This window comes from Buteo buteo, chromosome 4, assembly GCF_964188355.1.
Source record: "Buteo buteo chromosome 4, bButBut1.hap1.1, whole genome shotgun sequence".
NCBI classification, from domain to species: Eukaryota; Metazoa; Chordata; class Aves; order Accipitriformes; family Accipitridae; genus Buteo; species Buteo buteo.
The window spans coordinates 14,011,881-14,029,834 of NC_134174.1; the positions used below are offsets into that span (position 1 = coordinate 14,011,881).

Below are 17,954 nucleotides of genomic sequence, written 5' to 3' on the forward strand. Positions count from 1 at the left end.
CAAGGTGACACTGATAATCTCTTGGTAGTTTGCTTTCACAGCTTCATTTGGAAACCCAAAGGAATTTGAAATTACCATCATCAAATCAAACTAGTAACAGATAATTAAGATGCAAACACCTTTGCTGCCCCATGGGCAGATGTGTCCCAGCTGGCTGGGGGTACCCAACGTACTGACCTGTAGTGGGTCAAGCTCGGGCTGTAAAACTATTCCAGGTGGGTTTTCCGTATCTACACCCCGCAGCAGCTCTGCTTGCCAAAGGGTTAACCACAGAACCAGGTTAATTGAGAAAGGGCACAAGTGACATAAAACCTCAGAGGAATTGCAGGGGCTAATTGAAAGAGCTCTGCATTACAAACACACCTACAATTGATTAAAATGAGTTGTAAAACAAAAGATAGAGGGTCGACAGAACAAAGCCAACATTAATTCTGGTAGCAGTAATTGATTATGGCAGTAAACATTAGACATTCAAATAAAAAGTGGCTATTTGAGCAAATAAAAAGAAATGGAGCCTGTGAATATGAGCTCCCAAAACAACACAGAACTGTTGGGCAACTATAAAAATAATTTTTTATTACCTACCAGCATGGCCACTAGATGCCTTGAAAAAGATCTAAACAGAAATTAAATAAACCACCTTCTGTTGATGGCACACAGACTGCTACTACTCAAGAAATGAATGATAACCTAACCCTTAGAGATCAATAGGAAGAAGCCAAGAATTTCTAAATGAGTTTTTCACTCCTCCGTAGCAGAAATCAGAAGAAAGATCATAGCAGGTTAATTCTAATTTAGCAAACTACTTTTGAGAAACTTGGCATAAGGAACTGAGCCAGAAGGAAAAACATCTAACAGAGAAGACAATTATATAAAAAAATCCAATTATCACAATTAGCTAGTTATACTGATTGGTCTATTATGAAATTTTCAGCACAGAGCTGCATTTCCAGGGGAGCTGGATGTGAGACTATGTAGGAGTGCTGAAAATTATTTGATGGGTTAGATTTTTGTAATGAGATAAACAACACACAATTACACAGTGTGGCATATTGGGTTATTCTTCTGGGACTAATCTGGCTATCATGACAGCAGTGGCAGTTTGATCAAACCTTTAAAAGAGAAGCACATAGCTGCATTTATACTCTTCCTTTCAATTAAGAACAAAACAAAACCCAGTACTAGACCCGAGGAGCAACAATAAAAAATAAATCTGTGATTACAACCCATAATCTTACATCTGGTCATAAAGATCTCTTTTTATTTTAGTTATAATTGCTATTAATTAGCAGAATTCCTTATATCTCTTTCCTGCTCTATTATTTTCATCTGCAAAGCATTCAAGTTATACAAAAGAGTATCCTCCCACCGGCTAACCACTTTCTAGAAGTCCAGAGGGGTGGTTTGTTCACTAGTTTTGGTCCTGTGACCTCAAATTGAGCTGCTTGTCCCCTGAAAGCCAACCTTTCTCCATCCATAGCCCAGAACAGTACAGAACAAACAAAGGGGAGCTGCTGGATGCTGAGAAAGAACTGAGTCTTAAAACAGAAAATACATAATCAAGACAGTACGAATGTACACACTTCCCAGCACACTGGCCATTTACTTCCTTCCATTACAGCTGGTATTTCTTGAATACATAATGCACGTGTCTTTCCCTATCTCTTTTGATTGCTTTGTTCTTTACCTGCAGAGCACAGCTGTGCTGTTTAATGCACTTCTCATACTGTGAGCAGCTTTCTGCCACCTCCCTTTTCTTTGCCATACAACCACATCATGCTCCATTCAAACCTACAGTACGTGCCTTTCTCATTCTCCCATCCCCCGTTAGTACCTTGTTGAAGTAAAGCGAGGAGCCAGATGAGATGACCCCACAGCCTTCTTCAGGCTTGACGATCTCTCCCCCAATAGTTTCCTGCCACTCTGTCTTCAGGCTGTCTGGGTTCTCAAAATCAGACATGATGGTTGAAGGAAGGGGATTTTCAGGCTGACATTCAGTACCCCGAAACCCCAAGTCACACCTGGAAGGAAGTGTAAACGTAACAAGCTTTTAAAGACTTTATTTGACATAGACAATTACTTAAGGTAGTGCACTGACCTTTTAAAATTAGACATGAAATAGCAAATCATTCTGGGATTGGAATTTTGGATCTTGGAAACAAACTAGAATAACTGGATAATGGAATAAAGCTATGTCTTATTTCTAGAGAAAAGCCTGTGGTGTCCAGAAAGTTTGTAGCTGGCAGGCAGTAGTCTGTGCCCTTGGTATTGGACCTGGTCTGACAGTGGCTGCCAAGCAGCGCTAAGCTGGTCCCTGGCATCACTCTGATGCAGCAAAAGAGCTCCGGCACTAAGCTGATCCTTGGGGTCCTTGTGCAAAGGACTGGAGTGGCCACCAGGACACTTGCAGCAGGGCAGCCCTGTGCCACTGAAAGCTCTTCCAACGCCTGGATCTTCCAAGGGTATGGGTTCTTGGACAGAGAGGTGTGGAGCAACAGGCTGTTAATGTTGCTTGAATGGTCTAACCCCTCATAGCGCTTTTAGTTTTTAATGTTTAATCTAAAAATAAGAACAACAGCGAAAAAAAAAAGAAGAGTATGCAAACTAATAGGATACCTGAAGTATCAGGAGAACATTCTTAAGAGGAACTGGCAAATGCTTTATACCTGCAAACGCCATGGTCACACCAGCCATGTCCGCTGCACATGTTGGGACACTGCTGTCCGATGTAGATGTTGTCTAAGGCCCATTCATCTTGGGCTGTGTAGTAGCACTGACTCCAGCGAAAACGTGTGGCACTCGACCTTAAAACCAATAACAATGCTTTAATTTGTGATTCTTTACAGAACTGTAGGAAAAAAGATAAAATGCAACTATTAAAAAATAAAGTAAGCTGATATCACAATCACAGCCCAGCCTGCAAAGACTGGCACAACCAGACAGATTTTTGTAAATGAACTTTCTAGATGATGCCACTTGCTGCACAGAGCTATCTAAAGAGCTTTCCAGTTCTTAATAACTTTTCTGAGGAAGGCTGCAGAGGTGTTACACGGCCTTTGTGCATTAACTTAAGATAAACCTGTCAATGGATATTATCAGATTTTTATTGAGTGCCATTCTGCAAGGGTCACAGGTCACAGGCTGCAAAACTAGAAAGGTGGATCTAGGGCATGACTTTGATTTTTATAGTCTTGGTCACAGTTAACGGGCTATAAGTTGTGTAAAAAGGTTTCTTCTGATACTTATTATTAAAAAAAAAATCTATTAAAGTTTTTGAGTGTAAGCGTTTCTCCCTTTTGAATACCATCTATTTCCATTCAACAATAGTTGACTGGTTTTTATTGGATATAGAAATTTCTTTTTGTCAGGATGATTCTAAGCTAGATTTTGCTTACATATCACTGGTGACATTGTGATCACAAGTTTTTGACAAAGATCCTGTTTCATAGCACCTATTTTTTTTCACATTGCAAATAGCTTGCTCTTGGCGAGCTACTCAAACAAAATCTGTAACACCCAAGGATTGTGGTGGGGAATCACTGGATTAGATTACTTGCCTATATATAACTAAGCTCTGGATATTTGTAATATTCTTCAAGCAGAACACCTTGCTGTAGTTTCTCCTTTCTAGTTAAACAGTTTCTCTTCAACAGCTTTATTTTTCTTTATTATAGTGGAGTCAGGTAACATTATCTATTAAAAAGTGCTTGATGTTGGCCCTCTAGGAGATTGTCCAATGTGACATTGAGATTTTCCGTGCTGAGTGACTCCTGCTAGCCAAACCCAGCCTGACATCCGTAAAAAACAAGACTGGAGAAGAAACTTAATCACGAGGAGGGTAATTTTTGTCGCTGTCGAGCCTTTCCAAGCTGCCCTGCCAACCTGTACACACCCAACAGGTTCCACGTGTTGGCTAGTGGCAGCTCCCAGCTGGTGGGCGCAGGGACCCTCTACTCTATGCTTGTTCCAGAATGAGATTAAGAAAAATACACTGCATGTAAAGTGAAACAAAGATGGGAAACCATTCGTCGTGATGGAGCAAAAGGGGCTGTGCTGGCTGCGTGTTCGGTCTGGGAAAAAAGGGGTGGTGGGGGCAATGAAGGCGCTGAGTCACAGAGCTGTGGAAGGGATGGACAGGGAAAGCAAGGGTGACTGCAGAGAATTAAAAATCAGACTTTAAACTGGGACAGGCCTGTGCATGGCCAGGGGCTGACTGGGTGGGCTGAGGAGGTTCCTATAAGAAGTAGGAGCTTCTTTCCTAAGTGGCTACGTTAATGATGGCATGGGATATAACGCTGTTACTCTAATTTAAGATAATAAGCTCTTTCCCTCACACCCCAAAATTTATGTAGAATAAGACCTTTTAAAATGAATATTGTAAAGGTGGCTGAGCACCTGCTTGCATGTATGGAAGTGAAAAAACAGATAGAGGAGGCCTGTGCAGCTAAAATGGACAGTATGTTAGAGCAGTTAAGCCATCCAGCCACATACTAGAAGCATACAAAGATAAGTTTAGTACATGCTTGGAGAAATTTTTAAAATACCACTTTTGAATTTCTTTAAAAAACAAGTGAAGTTGCCCAAGGGCTTGATTTTTAATTGAAATCACCCTTGTTGTCTCTAAGTATCTGCTTGATATTGCAAATACTGTAAGCACTTTTACAGCATGCAGAGTTAATCTGCGGGGGCAGATCTGCCGATTAAATACTCCCTCGGGATATAATGTATTGATGGGTTACATTACAAGAGCTATGAATTATCCATTAGAAGCGCACAATGCCAGTAATCTGCACACGAAGGACTTCCTAAGCTTGCATAGGCATAATGGGCAGTCAATATTCACCACAACTGGTTACTGTTTATTTTTGGAGTGCTCTGAAGCCAGCACGTCACCTCGGTGGTGGTGTTCACGTTCGCTGCAGAGCGTCAACAGCACCACAGAGAGACCTGACAGAGACTGTGTGCTCTGGAAAGAGCTGTCATGACTGGTGTCAACTCTCGTGTGTGCTGAGGAAAACATCAGTACTGAAACCAAAGAAAGGTTTTAGAGCAGGCACCCCACCCCACCCCCAATAAAATTGTCTCATGTTGTTTGCCCAGGTGACAGGAGGGACAGCACCGTGGCCGGGCTCCTCTGGTTTTCATTAGTGAAGGTGTGTGGATAGAGGTGGGGTGTGTGACTCTGCAGCCGGGGGGTATTTACAGCAAACTGGGGGGGATTTACAGTGATGTAGGGGCAATTTTGCCATCCCGTGGAAGTCTCGTGGTGCCCGACAAGTGGTAGTGCCCCCCGAACGCAGCTCCTGCTGCTGCTTGGTGTGGCGTCGATGGCATTTCCTCAGCTGTTTGCTGGCTGCTGCTGGGTGCGAACATCCCTGCGGTGTGGCTCTTCGGGTGCATCGCAGCTGGTTCTGGGGCATCAGGCTCACACACGCCCCACACAAACAGTGGGGAGAGCCCACCCATGGGTAATAACAAAGTACACCTCTGTGCCCAGGGGAGCACCACACCTGGAACCCCACTGAGAAGACCCCTGTGCGGCACCGCCGTGGGGGTGTTCCGAGGTCCGTGGGCCCATGGAAAGTGGGCCCACACCGCAAGGCGCAAAGCTGACACCAGGGCCGACAGCCCATGCTGGGCCCTGCATGGGTTTCACCTGAGCAAAATGTTTCCCTGGACAGGCTCGTCGTCCCCCTCCTGCTGCAGGGGACTGCCACCCTGCCAGGGGCAGAGCACAGAGCCGCAAGCTGCCAGGGTGGCTCTGCCTTCCTCCTCGGGTCTCAGACGTTGGCTGCACATCAAGCTAAGGCTGAGCTCAGCTCTGCTCGTTACTTAGAAGCTCCCCCCATGAATTCAGCGATGGCAGGAGATTTGTTTCCCTCATTTAAGGGGAGGGGAGGAAGGGAGGAGTCGCGTTGCCACCTGGAGATGAACATGAAGCTGACAGGGAGGTGCGTGCATCAGCTAGGCGGCTGGGGACAGTCCCTGGGGAGCCACATCCTAGCGGGCAGGGGTTATTTTTAGCTGCAGACAAAGAGAGTTCTTGCCCAGGGACAGCTTCGCTGCTGCGGGAATCCCATGGGCCCCGAGCTGGAGCGGGGCGAGGGGCTGCCCTCGCCTTCCCACCCAGCCGGGCGGTCATGGGGGGTCCGTGGAAAGTGGGGCCACTGTCACACGGCTGTGGGCAGCAAAAGCTCGCACAGATTCAGATTTCTCTTTGGGTGAGGGATAACACGTGTTAGTCTGAATTCACAATTGCAAAAGCAATGCCGCTGAAAAGCCAGTCCTGCTCACTGTTCTTGAAAGCTTTCCAGGGCTGCTCTGCACCTCAAGGTAACAACAGTTTAAGAGGATTATGCTGTTAAAAATGGTAATCAACAATTTTAAAAAGCCATGTTAATTAAGAAAAGAGAATAAGGAGCTGAGTGTCAGCTGCATTCGCAGTGATAAAATACTGGTTTTCTGGACAGTCACCATTTGGACACCTATTCAAATGGGAAGTGCAGTATCGAGGAGTTATGAAAGCGTTTTATTACAAGCAAAATAAACCTCCCTAGTTCCTCATATTTCTCCCCCCGCCCCCCCTTTTTTTTGATGCTACTGGAAGGCAATCTGGCTTTCTGATGACATTATACCTAAGTCAGGTTGATGTCAAATGAAAGTCACTGTTGTTGCGTGACATTTTACATATGCACAAGGAAATCATGTCCCAGATGTATTGCAAGTGAAATGATGTTCTTTCTGTTATAAAATTTTTCAGATATGAGTTAAAATAAAATCATTGTCTTCTCTCCTGATATTAAAAACCCTAACAATCTAATGTAAATTTGTATCTGATAAAATTATATTTGCTACCTTCTGAGTTACCGTAATTACATTTACCCAATTATCCTGAAACTCTCATTCAGTCATTAGGTGTTGATTTGTTTATGAAGTCAGCAACTGACAGCTGCTTGTATCTCATTAAGGCCTGTTCATATGTAAATGCCTCCCATAAAACTGAAATTAATTTTCATCAGTGTTAGAAATGTTCAGTTCAAGTACAATACAATTTCAGTGAGCAGGTGCATACATTTCATTTTGCCGATACAAGTCTCACTGTTGCAGCAGATTTCCTAACATCCCAAATCTCGGATAACACAGACCTTGTAAACTCACGCTTGCCAGATGCAGAACATCTACAGATGTGCAGAAATACCAGCATGCCCAGAAAGTTTTACAAGAGAAATAGGTACTGCTATGAACAATTTTCTGGCTGCATGAGCACAGTACCGCAGCCTGATGCTACCTGTGCACCCAAGGTGCAAGCCCTCAGCAAAATGCTGTGCATGCAGGGATAAAAGCTCCGGCAATTGTAGCACGGCTGTGCAGGGGTATGAGGGCATGTTGAGGCTACCAAGGGCCAGAGCAAGGGTAACAAGACCTCAAGCCTCGGTCCTGAGTCCTCATTTAGGTGTCTTGTGGGGCTGAGCCAGAAGGAAGGTCCCCAGAGGTTCCTTCCCCTCACCCCAGTTTTGGGAAGGCAGAAGACCTGGCTCTCCCCCTCTGCACTGTTCTTCCTGGCCACTGCTAAGTTTTTGCCCATGGGTGGTAGGAGAGGGAGGGAGAGTGCCCCAAAGAGGAGCCCTATAGAGCATATTTGCTACCAGGCCCCCGGGCTGATGCCCTCTGTGTGGCCGGGCTGGCAGAGGAGCTCTGCACATCAAATGTTCACCAGTAATGCCCAGGTTTGTAAAGGCAGAAAATTGTCCTCTGTTTGTAAGCGTGCTTTAAAAATGCAAAAAAAATTCCCCTCCCAATCTCAAGCCAAAGGAGTGACTGAGCCCTCAGTCTGCTCCTTGCCGGTGGAAAAGAGGAAAAAAGAGGGAAAGCGGCTGAGATGTGTCTGGTGTGCTGGATCGCTTCTGGTGTGGAACATGCAGCCATCCTTCCTCTTCACCCTGATTGTGCCACAGCACAACACAGTCATATTGAAAATGTGTTTTATGAAGAGCAAAGTAAAGTTCAGTGGTAATTTGTGCCTTAATTACAAGCAAAACTCTGCTAACAGACCGGAATCCCTTCAGATACAAGATAGAGTGTGAAATATTTATGATTTGTGCGCAGCATAAAACAGGAACCTGCCTATTATTTCATCATAATTTCTCCCCACAGTCTCCTAAATTAAAGTGGAATTATTTGCTTCTGTTACCTCATATGCTGAGGAAAATTATTAGATTCTAAAGAAAAAAAGGCCCACAACATTGGCATTATCATCAACTATACACTGTATAATAATAACTTTCAGTACAGTACACATCTTATAAATAAATTTAAAAATAACAGCCTACTTTAGAGTTTAACCTGCAAAATTGTAGACACTTTTTAAACTCCTAAGTGTCTAGGTGAGCCACTGATTTTGCAGCTGGTGGCACATAACAGCATGTAAGATTTAGTACATTATAATGTAACTACAAAGCAGTTCTTCTTAGACTTACTTGTGCTATTTGGTATTAGCTGACCTGATACGCTTTAAGGATTCAATATTTGCCCTGATGTTTTGCCTGGAAATAGGAAATTCTGAATATTGGCTGTACAGTAAAAAAGGCCAGTGCGTTGAAAGAAGGTGTCATGGGGTGGTTGATAGAAATAGATTGTGTTGAGGCTGTGGAGAGTGCAGAAGAATGATGAAGTACTGGGAAATACAATGATAATTTAATCTGAGCAAGCTCTCATTGCAATTGCTGTGATGAATTCAGGTCAAACATAAGTAAAGTGTAACTCTAACAGGAATAATTTAATTCTCAAATGAAGGAAGCTCTGAAGATTATTGAGAATTATGACAACTTTTTATTTGTATGTTATAATAAAGATTTCAAAAAAATAATGGAAGAAATAATCTAGTTAAATAAAAATGTTAGGGGAGGCAAAACAAGTTGATTACAATAAGATTAATAGGGTAAGTGTTTCTGATAATTTTTGTTGCTGTTTTTTGCAGAAGAGAATGTTATTTTTTAAGACATGCTATAAAAAGAAACAAGAGGTAAAAAATTCCCAGAAATGAATCATTAGTTATTGTTTATACAAGGCTTTGGTCTGAAGATGTAAACAATAAGGAATGTGCAAAATAAAAATTAACAATCCAAATAAAGCCTTCCTCCAGTGGGGCATTTACAGACAAGCGCCACTATTTTTGAAAAGGTCTGAACTTTATTAGAAGAGTCACAGTATGTATTAAAAACAATCTTAAACAATAGCTTCTGGTGACTTCACCAACATTTCACTCTCTAATTATGTAAGGAAGGCGTTTTATGTTAAATACCTGCAACAGGGTCAGCCCTGGTACCCTGGCACCCCACCCACCCACTTGAGTATGATCTACAGAGGACTTGATCTTTGTCACAGCAATTTAAAAGACTTACTTTATCTGGACGCCCCCCCCCCCCAAAAAAAAAAAAATTAAAAAGAAGAAAGAAATGCTCACCAGGTCTTCTGTGGTAAAAGGACGGTGATTCTCCTCCACTGAGTAAATTCGCTGGAGTGGTAAATACTTGCCGATGTAAACTCCTGACAGCTCGGCATACTGGGAAGACATTCCTTGAAGTAAAACATTTCAAAACCAGATTTAATGTTGAGGAAGAATTGGGAGCAGAAGCAAGGGTTAAACATTCACAGAACCAGGAGCTTGCCGGGGTCCAGATGTTGGAGTGAAAGACCCAGAGGCAGAAAAATCCTGGCATGATGCAGGGAAATTTCTCAGAAAACTGACAGTAGTACAATTAAGAATAGGAGAAAGCCATATGACTCATTTAAAGAGTTTAGCATTAGCAACTAGTAATGTCTTGTTTTCCTTAATGAGGATGCCTAGCTCATTTTTTTTACTATTCTCACTCCAGCATCTACTGCTGACTATGAAGTAAGTCTACAAGTCCACTATGGAATAAGTCTACGAAAGTGACCTCCAGACCATTCTACCAGTCATTTTAGAGACCTACTTGCGAGCCCTTGCCGGGGGATGCTGGCTCCCCCCAGTCCCTCCATCTGCAGTGGGGAGCAGCAGTAGGAACAGACAGACCCACACGAGAGCATCCAACTGCGGTCTACTGAAGCTGCCCCCAGAGGCCCTCACTATGCTCTGCAGCTGTATGACCTTTGACACCTACAGCAAATGGTGTAAATTCTCCCTTCCTGCTCCTAGGATTCCTTCCACTCAGATTCCTAGAGAGGTCTGTTCCCCAAATCTTCTTTTTTCTTTTCAGAAAATCTGATAATTATCAAGTCTTTTTTATATTAAATATAAATGAAGTCCATTATCTCAGTCTTACTGTTTTCTAGACCTGCCCTTCCCATGTTACTCCATTTTTCTGCAATATTCCATTCATTTATTTATATACTGCTAGAACAGCACCCAAAACTTCTGTGCTATTGTTTTGATGAGATATTAATAAAGTGCTTGAATATTATTATGAACCTGTGTGCTGCTTTTCTAGGTACCCATTCGGAGAGTCTCTTCTGCCACTACTGCCACAGCACAGCTCCTCTCGACCGTCACCACCTCTCCGAGAGTCTTTTGCTGTTTGCTGCTGCGCTCATCCCCATGTGGGGTGTCAGGCAAGAGGGGGACCTTTGGGACAGACACCTGCCTATGCAAGTAGCCTACTTTGACTGCTCTTAAACTAATAATAAAGCAGTGATTCTCTACAGTAGTTAAAGCAATTAAGAATATTTATATAGTTAAATTATATAGTAATAGTTATACATAAAATATGAAGAAGGGCAGAATATATTATTTTACAGAGAAATTTATTGCTGAAATATTTTAGAGTATGAAATGAAGATCTGATAGCTTATTCTGTTTTGGGTTTTTTTTCAGTACGTTTTCTAAAGGCTTAGTTTCCTTTCCAGCAATTTTCAAACATTTTTTGTTGATTCATCTCCCCTGAAAGATCTTACAAAACAGGATCTGATCAGTCCTTGCGAAGCAAACAAAACTTTCAAAAATTTTAATTAATTAGTGTTTTGTGTATTTGCCAGATTATGTCCTTGAAATATACTACAAATAGCCTTCTCTATTACTTTTTTATCACAGCAACTTGGGTGGTGTGAGAAAAATGATTTGGCTGCAAGTTCTCTCTCTGAACTCAGCTCCGCTGAGAGAGGAAAGGAGCACTACAATCTGAAGGCAACTGATCTTCCATTGATGGCAAGGACAAATCCCAAGCACCCACCACTGGGAACTGTTCTTGGACACCATGATGATGCCTGCTAGGTATAAAAGACATGAACATAATTTGAAATACCATGTTTATAGCTTTCCTCTGAATTCTGTTTAAGGTAAAAAAGCATTACTTGGATTTGCAAAGTTTAAAAATTCAGTTATTGCCATTTCTCTACTCTGCCCACCAAAGTAAACATGTTGAAACACAACATGGCCAAAGGTAACAGGACAATGCTTTCATTGCTCACAGAAGATGTGGGACAGGACATTCAAATCCCTCTGTGAAAACGCACCAGGACAAGTTCTCTGACACCCTCTGAATCTGCTCAGAGGCAGCTGAAGGACCTTGGTTAGTTCACCCTGAGGCCAGGGAAAGTCCAGCTTGCCATCTAAGATGGAAAACAAAAGCACAAATTATGCCCAAATGCGCTATTCGCATTTGTGCTGAGACAGGGCTGAGCCACATGGGGAAATAGCAGCCAACACTGCTATTTGCACTTCTAGTAGAGACGGGAAAACAGCCGGTCATTACGGCCCTGGACTGTGTTTGAACCAGGGATGGGAGATGAAAGGCTCTACATTACAATCCCCCAAAGGAATGCGCTTTCCATTTACGAAATCGCTGCGCACAAAGGCAGAAAAAATTTCTATCCATTTAAATTCCAGGAAACAGTAGATGCATTTTGCTTTGAAAAACAAAGCAATAGCACAGGACAGATCTCAGCCATTACTCTGTAGCTCTGCCTATCTGTGCCCCAGTTCTTTTCTCAGCCTTGGTCCATTCCTGTCACAATTTTGTGTTTCAGGCTCTCAGATACCTTTCTTCCAAATATCACGAAGAACAGTTTAAATACTCCTATTAGTCATTTTGACTGATTCCAACTGAGAATTTTTTTATAGAAAGGGGAATGAGGAAAACATCTCCCTTCGTTCAATGCCACAAGTATATTTCAGATGATCTTTGTCTAAGCAGAGTTTATGGAAGACAAACGTCCTTGCTGCCAGCCTCACCTCCTGAACAAGATGCCATGTGAGGCCATGGTTGGTGGAGTAGTCCAGTTTCACCTGGTTGTCCATATGAGGAGTAAACGCCTGACTGCAGCCCATCACTAAGTTGAACTGTATCATATATGAAGCTCCGATCTGCATAGACTGGGTTTCCACATAGCGCATGCTAGAAGCTAACTTCGAATCTCCTGTAAAACTGAGAGATGTAAGAAAAGGATCAGGATCCATCCCCAAAATAATTCAGAAGGGAACAGTAGAAATGGTTCTGGGTTAAGTACAGTGATGCTTCTTTCTTTGTTCTGGAGATTGGTGCATGGGATGAGACCATGTGCAGAAGCATCTTTCTGTTGGTACTTCTGCAAATTACAAGGAAGGCCTTGATGTATCCCAGAGCGTGAAACACTGAATAATTCTGTTAGTTCTTACTATATGCTCTTTGTATTAATGATCAAGTTAGGATCAAGGAAAGGATAATGTACAGAAAAAACAACACAAAGGAAGTTCATTCCCCAGGAGTGTCCATTGCCTAAGGTCATGTCACAGTAACAGCTGTAATTTCATGCAAGCACTGGACAGTAAAGATACACTGCGTTTAGTTTAAAATATCCTTATTACATAGACTTTTCATTCCATTGATTTTCAAGTGATTCTATATGCAATGCATTCACTGACTTTTGACTGTGTTTCAGAATTAATATCACCTATCCTCAGCTTCTTTTCTGCAGGATGTACTGATACAAGAGTTCTATTATCCAGTGGACTGGAGAAGATAGTTTTGTCAGTAGTAATGTTTGGAACACACCAAGCCTCATATATGATACAAGGTACCCAGTAATCACATACATGGTAACACAATATATATGAAATTACAAGGTTATTTCAATTTAAATGCAGGTTTTTCTTCTATGCACTATTCAAAAGGAAAAAAAAAAGTCAAATGCAAGAGAGGTATAAGGAGGAAGTAACGACAACTTAAGCTTTGAATCCTGCACACTAGGCTTCAAAACAGAATGTTTTTAAGAAAGAAATCACCTCCCTCTCCTTAGTTTGAGATGTTTAGTTAGTGTCTTCAGAAGTACTGTAGTTCTTTCACCTTCAACATTTTCTGGGACTATTCTTAAACGTGAACAATTTAGGATAGGGATTGCATCTTTTTAAAGAAAAATCACTGCAAATCATCATGCAAAAATAAAAAGCTACATTCAGTACAATGGTGATGAAGAGAATAATCTAGTTCAAGGTTGCCCTTATGGTCAAGTAAGTTACAGTTTATCATCTTAAATAAGAAATCCTAATCTTTCAATATCATACAATAAAACATATTAGCTTCTACCCTGTAAAAATCAAGGTCACAATGAAGTTGGTGTAAGGACTAGGAATACAAGTCAGTGTTACTTAGCACTCTTAAATTAATTCACTGACCCACACTGTTTTCTATAGCGTCCTTTCCAGAAAGAGCAGTCAAGCCATAAATGTCAGCATTCTACCTTAAAGCTTTAGAAGAAATTACTGAAAGCTGACATTAGTTTTGTCATTATCAAATTGCTGTTACTTGGCACAAGTTAAGATCCAGGCTCCTTTTTACTTTCTGACCTTGCTCTCTGTGACTTCATTTCCTAAAGGATGATCCAACTCATGGCACCATATGAAACTACCTAGTCTAAGTGATCAGCACCAGGAAGTGACTGTGGATGGACATTCCCTTCACTGTTGGGGCACCGTCATGGACAACTGGACCAGAAGGCAGTAAGTTGCCTTGGAAAACTGTATCTCAACTGTTTGCTCTTTTGCCCAGTGTTGTCAGTGTTTTTCTTCTCAACAGGAAGGATAATTTTAAGTTGAGCAGAGGATATAATGTACGCTCGTCAGTGGTCCAGCTGGCAGCCTATGGTTTGTGGCTTCATTGTTAGAACTGAATGCATCTCAGAAGAATTTGTTTGGATAATGTCTGAATTTCTTTTTCTTCCAAACTTTATCTTGTATTTTTCAAAATGACAAAAACCTGCAAATTTAAAAGGTAAAGCTGACTTGGTCTGACATAGTTTCAATTTCTACAACACACCTTGAAATTTCATGGCTGACGTGGGAAATCGAAGTTTAACCTTGGGAAATCTGTGCCAGTACAACCAGGCTCTTCAGGTATCAGTCAGCCATGTGCAGTGTAATCAGCCAAAAGTTATATGTCGCAATGCTTTGGAAAATGATCTGGCATTGCACACATAAACCTGGGCACAACACATCACAGTTACCTAAAGCTCATCTGAACAGAATAAAGGAGTTAAAACTAAACTGTTTGATGAAGCATCTGCCCAGAAGCTGTCTTCCCCAAAGTGATGGAACACAAGTGAAGGACTGGTACTCAGCATAGGTGCAAAGAATTAAATGTTCCATTTCGTCTTTGTCTCCACAAAAATTCCCTCTATTCAATATTACTGGTGTAAAACTAGAAAAAAAGAATCTTAAATGCTAATCTTCTTTACTGGTGGCATTCAGGTCATGATTAAAATACTTTAAGTTTAGTATTAATTTTTATTTAATAACTTAGCCCTGGATATTTTACACAGTATGTTAAGTAAGCATTGTTTTAAAGTCAAAACAGCTCTTTAAAATGGATACTAAAGAAATGTGAAAAAGGAAGCTAGTGATGAGATGAAGACAATCTGTGATACTCCATAAGAAGCTCTTTTAAGGAGAGGAAAACACACTATGGGTTCACAAAGACCTTTATCATCCACAAATTGCCTCCAGCTGAACAAGGGTAGCATTAAGGGTGGGGGCTCCACCTTACTTGCCACTTCTTTGCTCTCCAGCTCTCCTGTGTACGTGGTTAGGGGTATGCTCTTCTGCTGGAATATCAAATGTTTTCTTTGTTCTGGGAGTGACACAGCTGGGATATGTTTCCAGATTTTGTAAAAGACAGAGTAATGTCCCTGGCATAACAATAATTAACTAAAAAATCTTCAGAAATGAGAATGCAGAGGCTACATTTTTGTATAAATATGTAGCTGTGAGTTGGTTTCTAGCGTGTATATAATTAGACCTGTGAAGGCGCAGGAACACAATACCCATAGGTGCCCTCAGAACAATTGCTCTCCCTCCAAGCACTGCCAACTAATTGGTACTTCTGGGAATGATATCACAGCCAATGTCAGCCAATCTGTGCTGCTCCAAATTGCTCTGGGATCCCCAGAGTTACCACGTTTTCATGGCTGGTACTTTCAGGAATACTGAAAAACCACATGGATGTAGCTGGTTTTGTAAAGCTGCATTGACCGAGAATATTGACATGATGGGCAAATGCTCATGCTAGCCCCAGCTTTGCTTCCATCAAAGGCAGGAGACATTTATGTCTTTTTACATCACATCATACCTATTTTGCTAAATAATTCCTAAATGTATTACTATATTTTAATTAAGTCAATTACCTGAAAGAAACTTTCTGCACATTACAGAGTAATAATCAATCTAAAAGACAAAACATTTTATAAACACAGGTGAACTATCAAGCTGATGTAGAGCAACTGTATTACATTGCTCCATGAGGATAGTTCATTACGAGGCAGATTTACAGTCTTACCCCAGGCTGCTCTAGGGACAGTGGGACACTCTATTGTCCGCTACATTGAGTTAAATCGGAATGTCATAATCTGACTGAAGACAGTTTAATTACAGAACGTTATTTTATTGTGTCCAAATGAATATTTTTAAAAAAAAAAAAGTGTTAGCATCCTTATCAATACTTAAATGCATTTCAGCAGGTGGTTGTAAGTAGTCTGTAACACTCCAGAGGCATTTGGGTCAAAACCTTGCCTGTGTATGAGCATTTTGGAGTAGTGATGAGTTAATGTACATCATCAAACATTTAATTTTAAAAGTGTTCTGGAGTCCTTTCAGTGTACTCAACACACTTGCTGTAATAAAGTCTAAGAACCAATCTGAAACCACATGTTGACGACTGTGATCAAATAAAGTGACTGTTCCAGATATAGACGATTATAAAACACTCAAAAATCACCTTTGCTCAAAACGTATGCGTATAAACATACCCCTCTTTTCTAAATGAAGCCAGGTATAGAAAAGAACAACCTTCCTCTTCAATAAAAATAAAAATCGCCCTCCTCAGTTCTAAGTTTTTGCCAATTTTAAGGATAAATATTTCAGATTTACAGATTCTGAGGCAGAAACAGAGGCCTAATAGACAATTAAAGGCAATTCAGTGAAAACGGGCCTGGGGATGACACCCTGTAAAATGATTTATAGCATATTTACCATAGTCCTACTAATGAAAAAGCTGTTTTCAGACTTTTCTCAAGAGGATGGTGTCAGTGCTACTGCAAACTATGCTCATAGAAAGTCATGAGTTAGAAAATGAGAACCAAATGGACTCACAGCTGGGAAAAGCCAACAATAATTAATTTAACTAGCAGCCATTTGTACAGAATTTGTGTAAGTTTAAAAATTTCCCTTGAGAGAAACAAGGTCAGTGAAGGATAGAGTTCATGTCTTCTAGTGAAAATGAAAAATACTTACACATAAATAGTAAGGAAATATTGCAAAGCTTTGATTCTTTATTTGATGCATTAAAAGTTCGACATTTACACTATGACTGAGCACTACAAATCTTAGCCAATATATGGGATGGAGAATTTAGCTTAGCGTTTATTATTTCGATTCTGATTTAGAGTTATAGGAGGAAAATAGAGGAACCTCTGCTATCTTAAATAACCTGCCCCCTGACCCCCCCATAAACTGGTCTTACAAGAACAGAAGGAAAACAATGTCATTAAAGGGCTTTCATTCCAACTCTTTGATGAAGAAGATGCAAACAGTTTGAGACCTAACATGTTGTTTCATTTTAATGAGCAGCGAGTACCTTCCTTGTCCTTATTAAAGTGGTTAATGGTGCTTCTACTGCCTCATTATCACCGCTAGAACACATTGAGTGTTGTTCCTACTGCTAAGCCACCTCCTTTTAGTTTGACAGATGATCAGAAAGTCAAATCAGATTGCTCAGAGATACTTGTTAATAAAATTGCAACACTGTTTCTCTGAGTGTCCATGGGGATGCTAAAATTGTTTATATTTTCTTGAGGTTTTCTATAATTACTGTGATTGTACCTTCTCCAAATAAATACATCTATGCTGATTAAAGCTGTACTGGGTTTATATGTTGATCAGACTACCATGAAACTTACTTGGTTTTAATCAAAACACAGAGATTAATTTGTATTAATGTTACACTTATGTACTCCAGCATTTAATTTTTGTGAAGCAGGTTAACGTTTTACTAAAAAAGCTTATTTTTACACCTTTGTAACAGAATTTTCTTTTTCTTTGTTTGTCACTTCTTTTTCTTTTCTTGCCTTTTTTTTGCTTTGGGGAAGGTGATGTTTTCTTGCTGTTGTTTCTAAATACACAGCACATTTTGGGCATAATTGCAATATGTCATAATGCTGATCACAGTGTAAATGGCTAAATGGATATAATACCAGACAAAATAACTACAAATAACTAATGTCATTCTACCAACATTCTGCTGCCTTTCCTTTCTGGAGTGTAATCTAATGGCTATGTAAACAGATCTGAACATCACTTACAAAATATTCAGGGCCTGTGCTTAACAGATTAATTCATAACCTGTACACCCATATTAACCCGACTGTATTTTAAGCCAAGATTATGAAAATCTTCTAAATTGTTTCTATTAGGATATTCTTTAAATGTTTTGTGGGGTAAGAATGCTACATTC

The 17,954-nt window shown here is 40.8% G+C and overlaps 1 protein-coding gene across 1 annotated transcript in view; it reads right to left on the reverse strand.

Moving 5' to 3' along the window:
* RELN (reelin) overlaps positions 1 to 17,954 on the reverse strand; it is a 305,272-nt gene that overhangs the window by 80,073 nt on the left and 207,245 nt on the right. Inside the window, exons 21-24 of the mRNA XM_075024802.1 lie at positions 12,209 to 12,401; positions 9,464 to 9,576; positions 2,667 to 2,804; positions 1,835 to 2,021 (exon numbers count right to left, since the gene is read on the reverse strand). Coding sequence (XP_074880903.1) covers positions 1,835 to 2,021; positions 2,667 to 2,804; positions 9,464 to 9,576; positions 12,209 to 12,401 — 631 coding nt within the window. The remainder of the gene's footprint in view (positions 1 to 1,834; positions 2,022 to 2,666; positions 2,805 to 9,463; positions 9,577 to 12,208; positions 12,402 to 17,954) is intronic.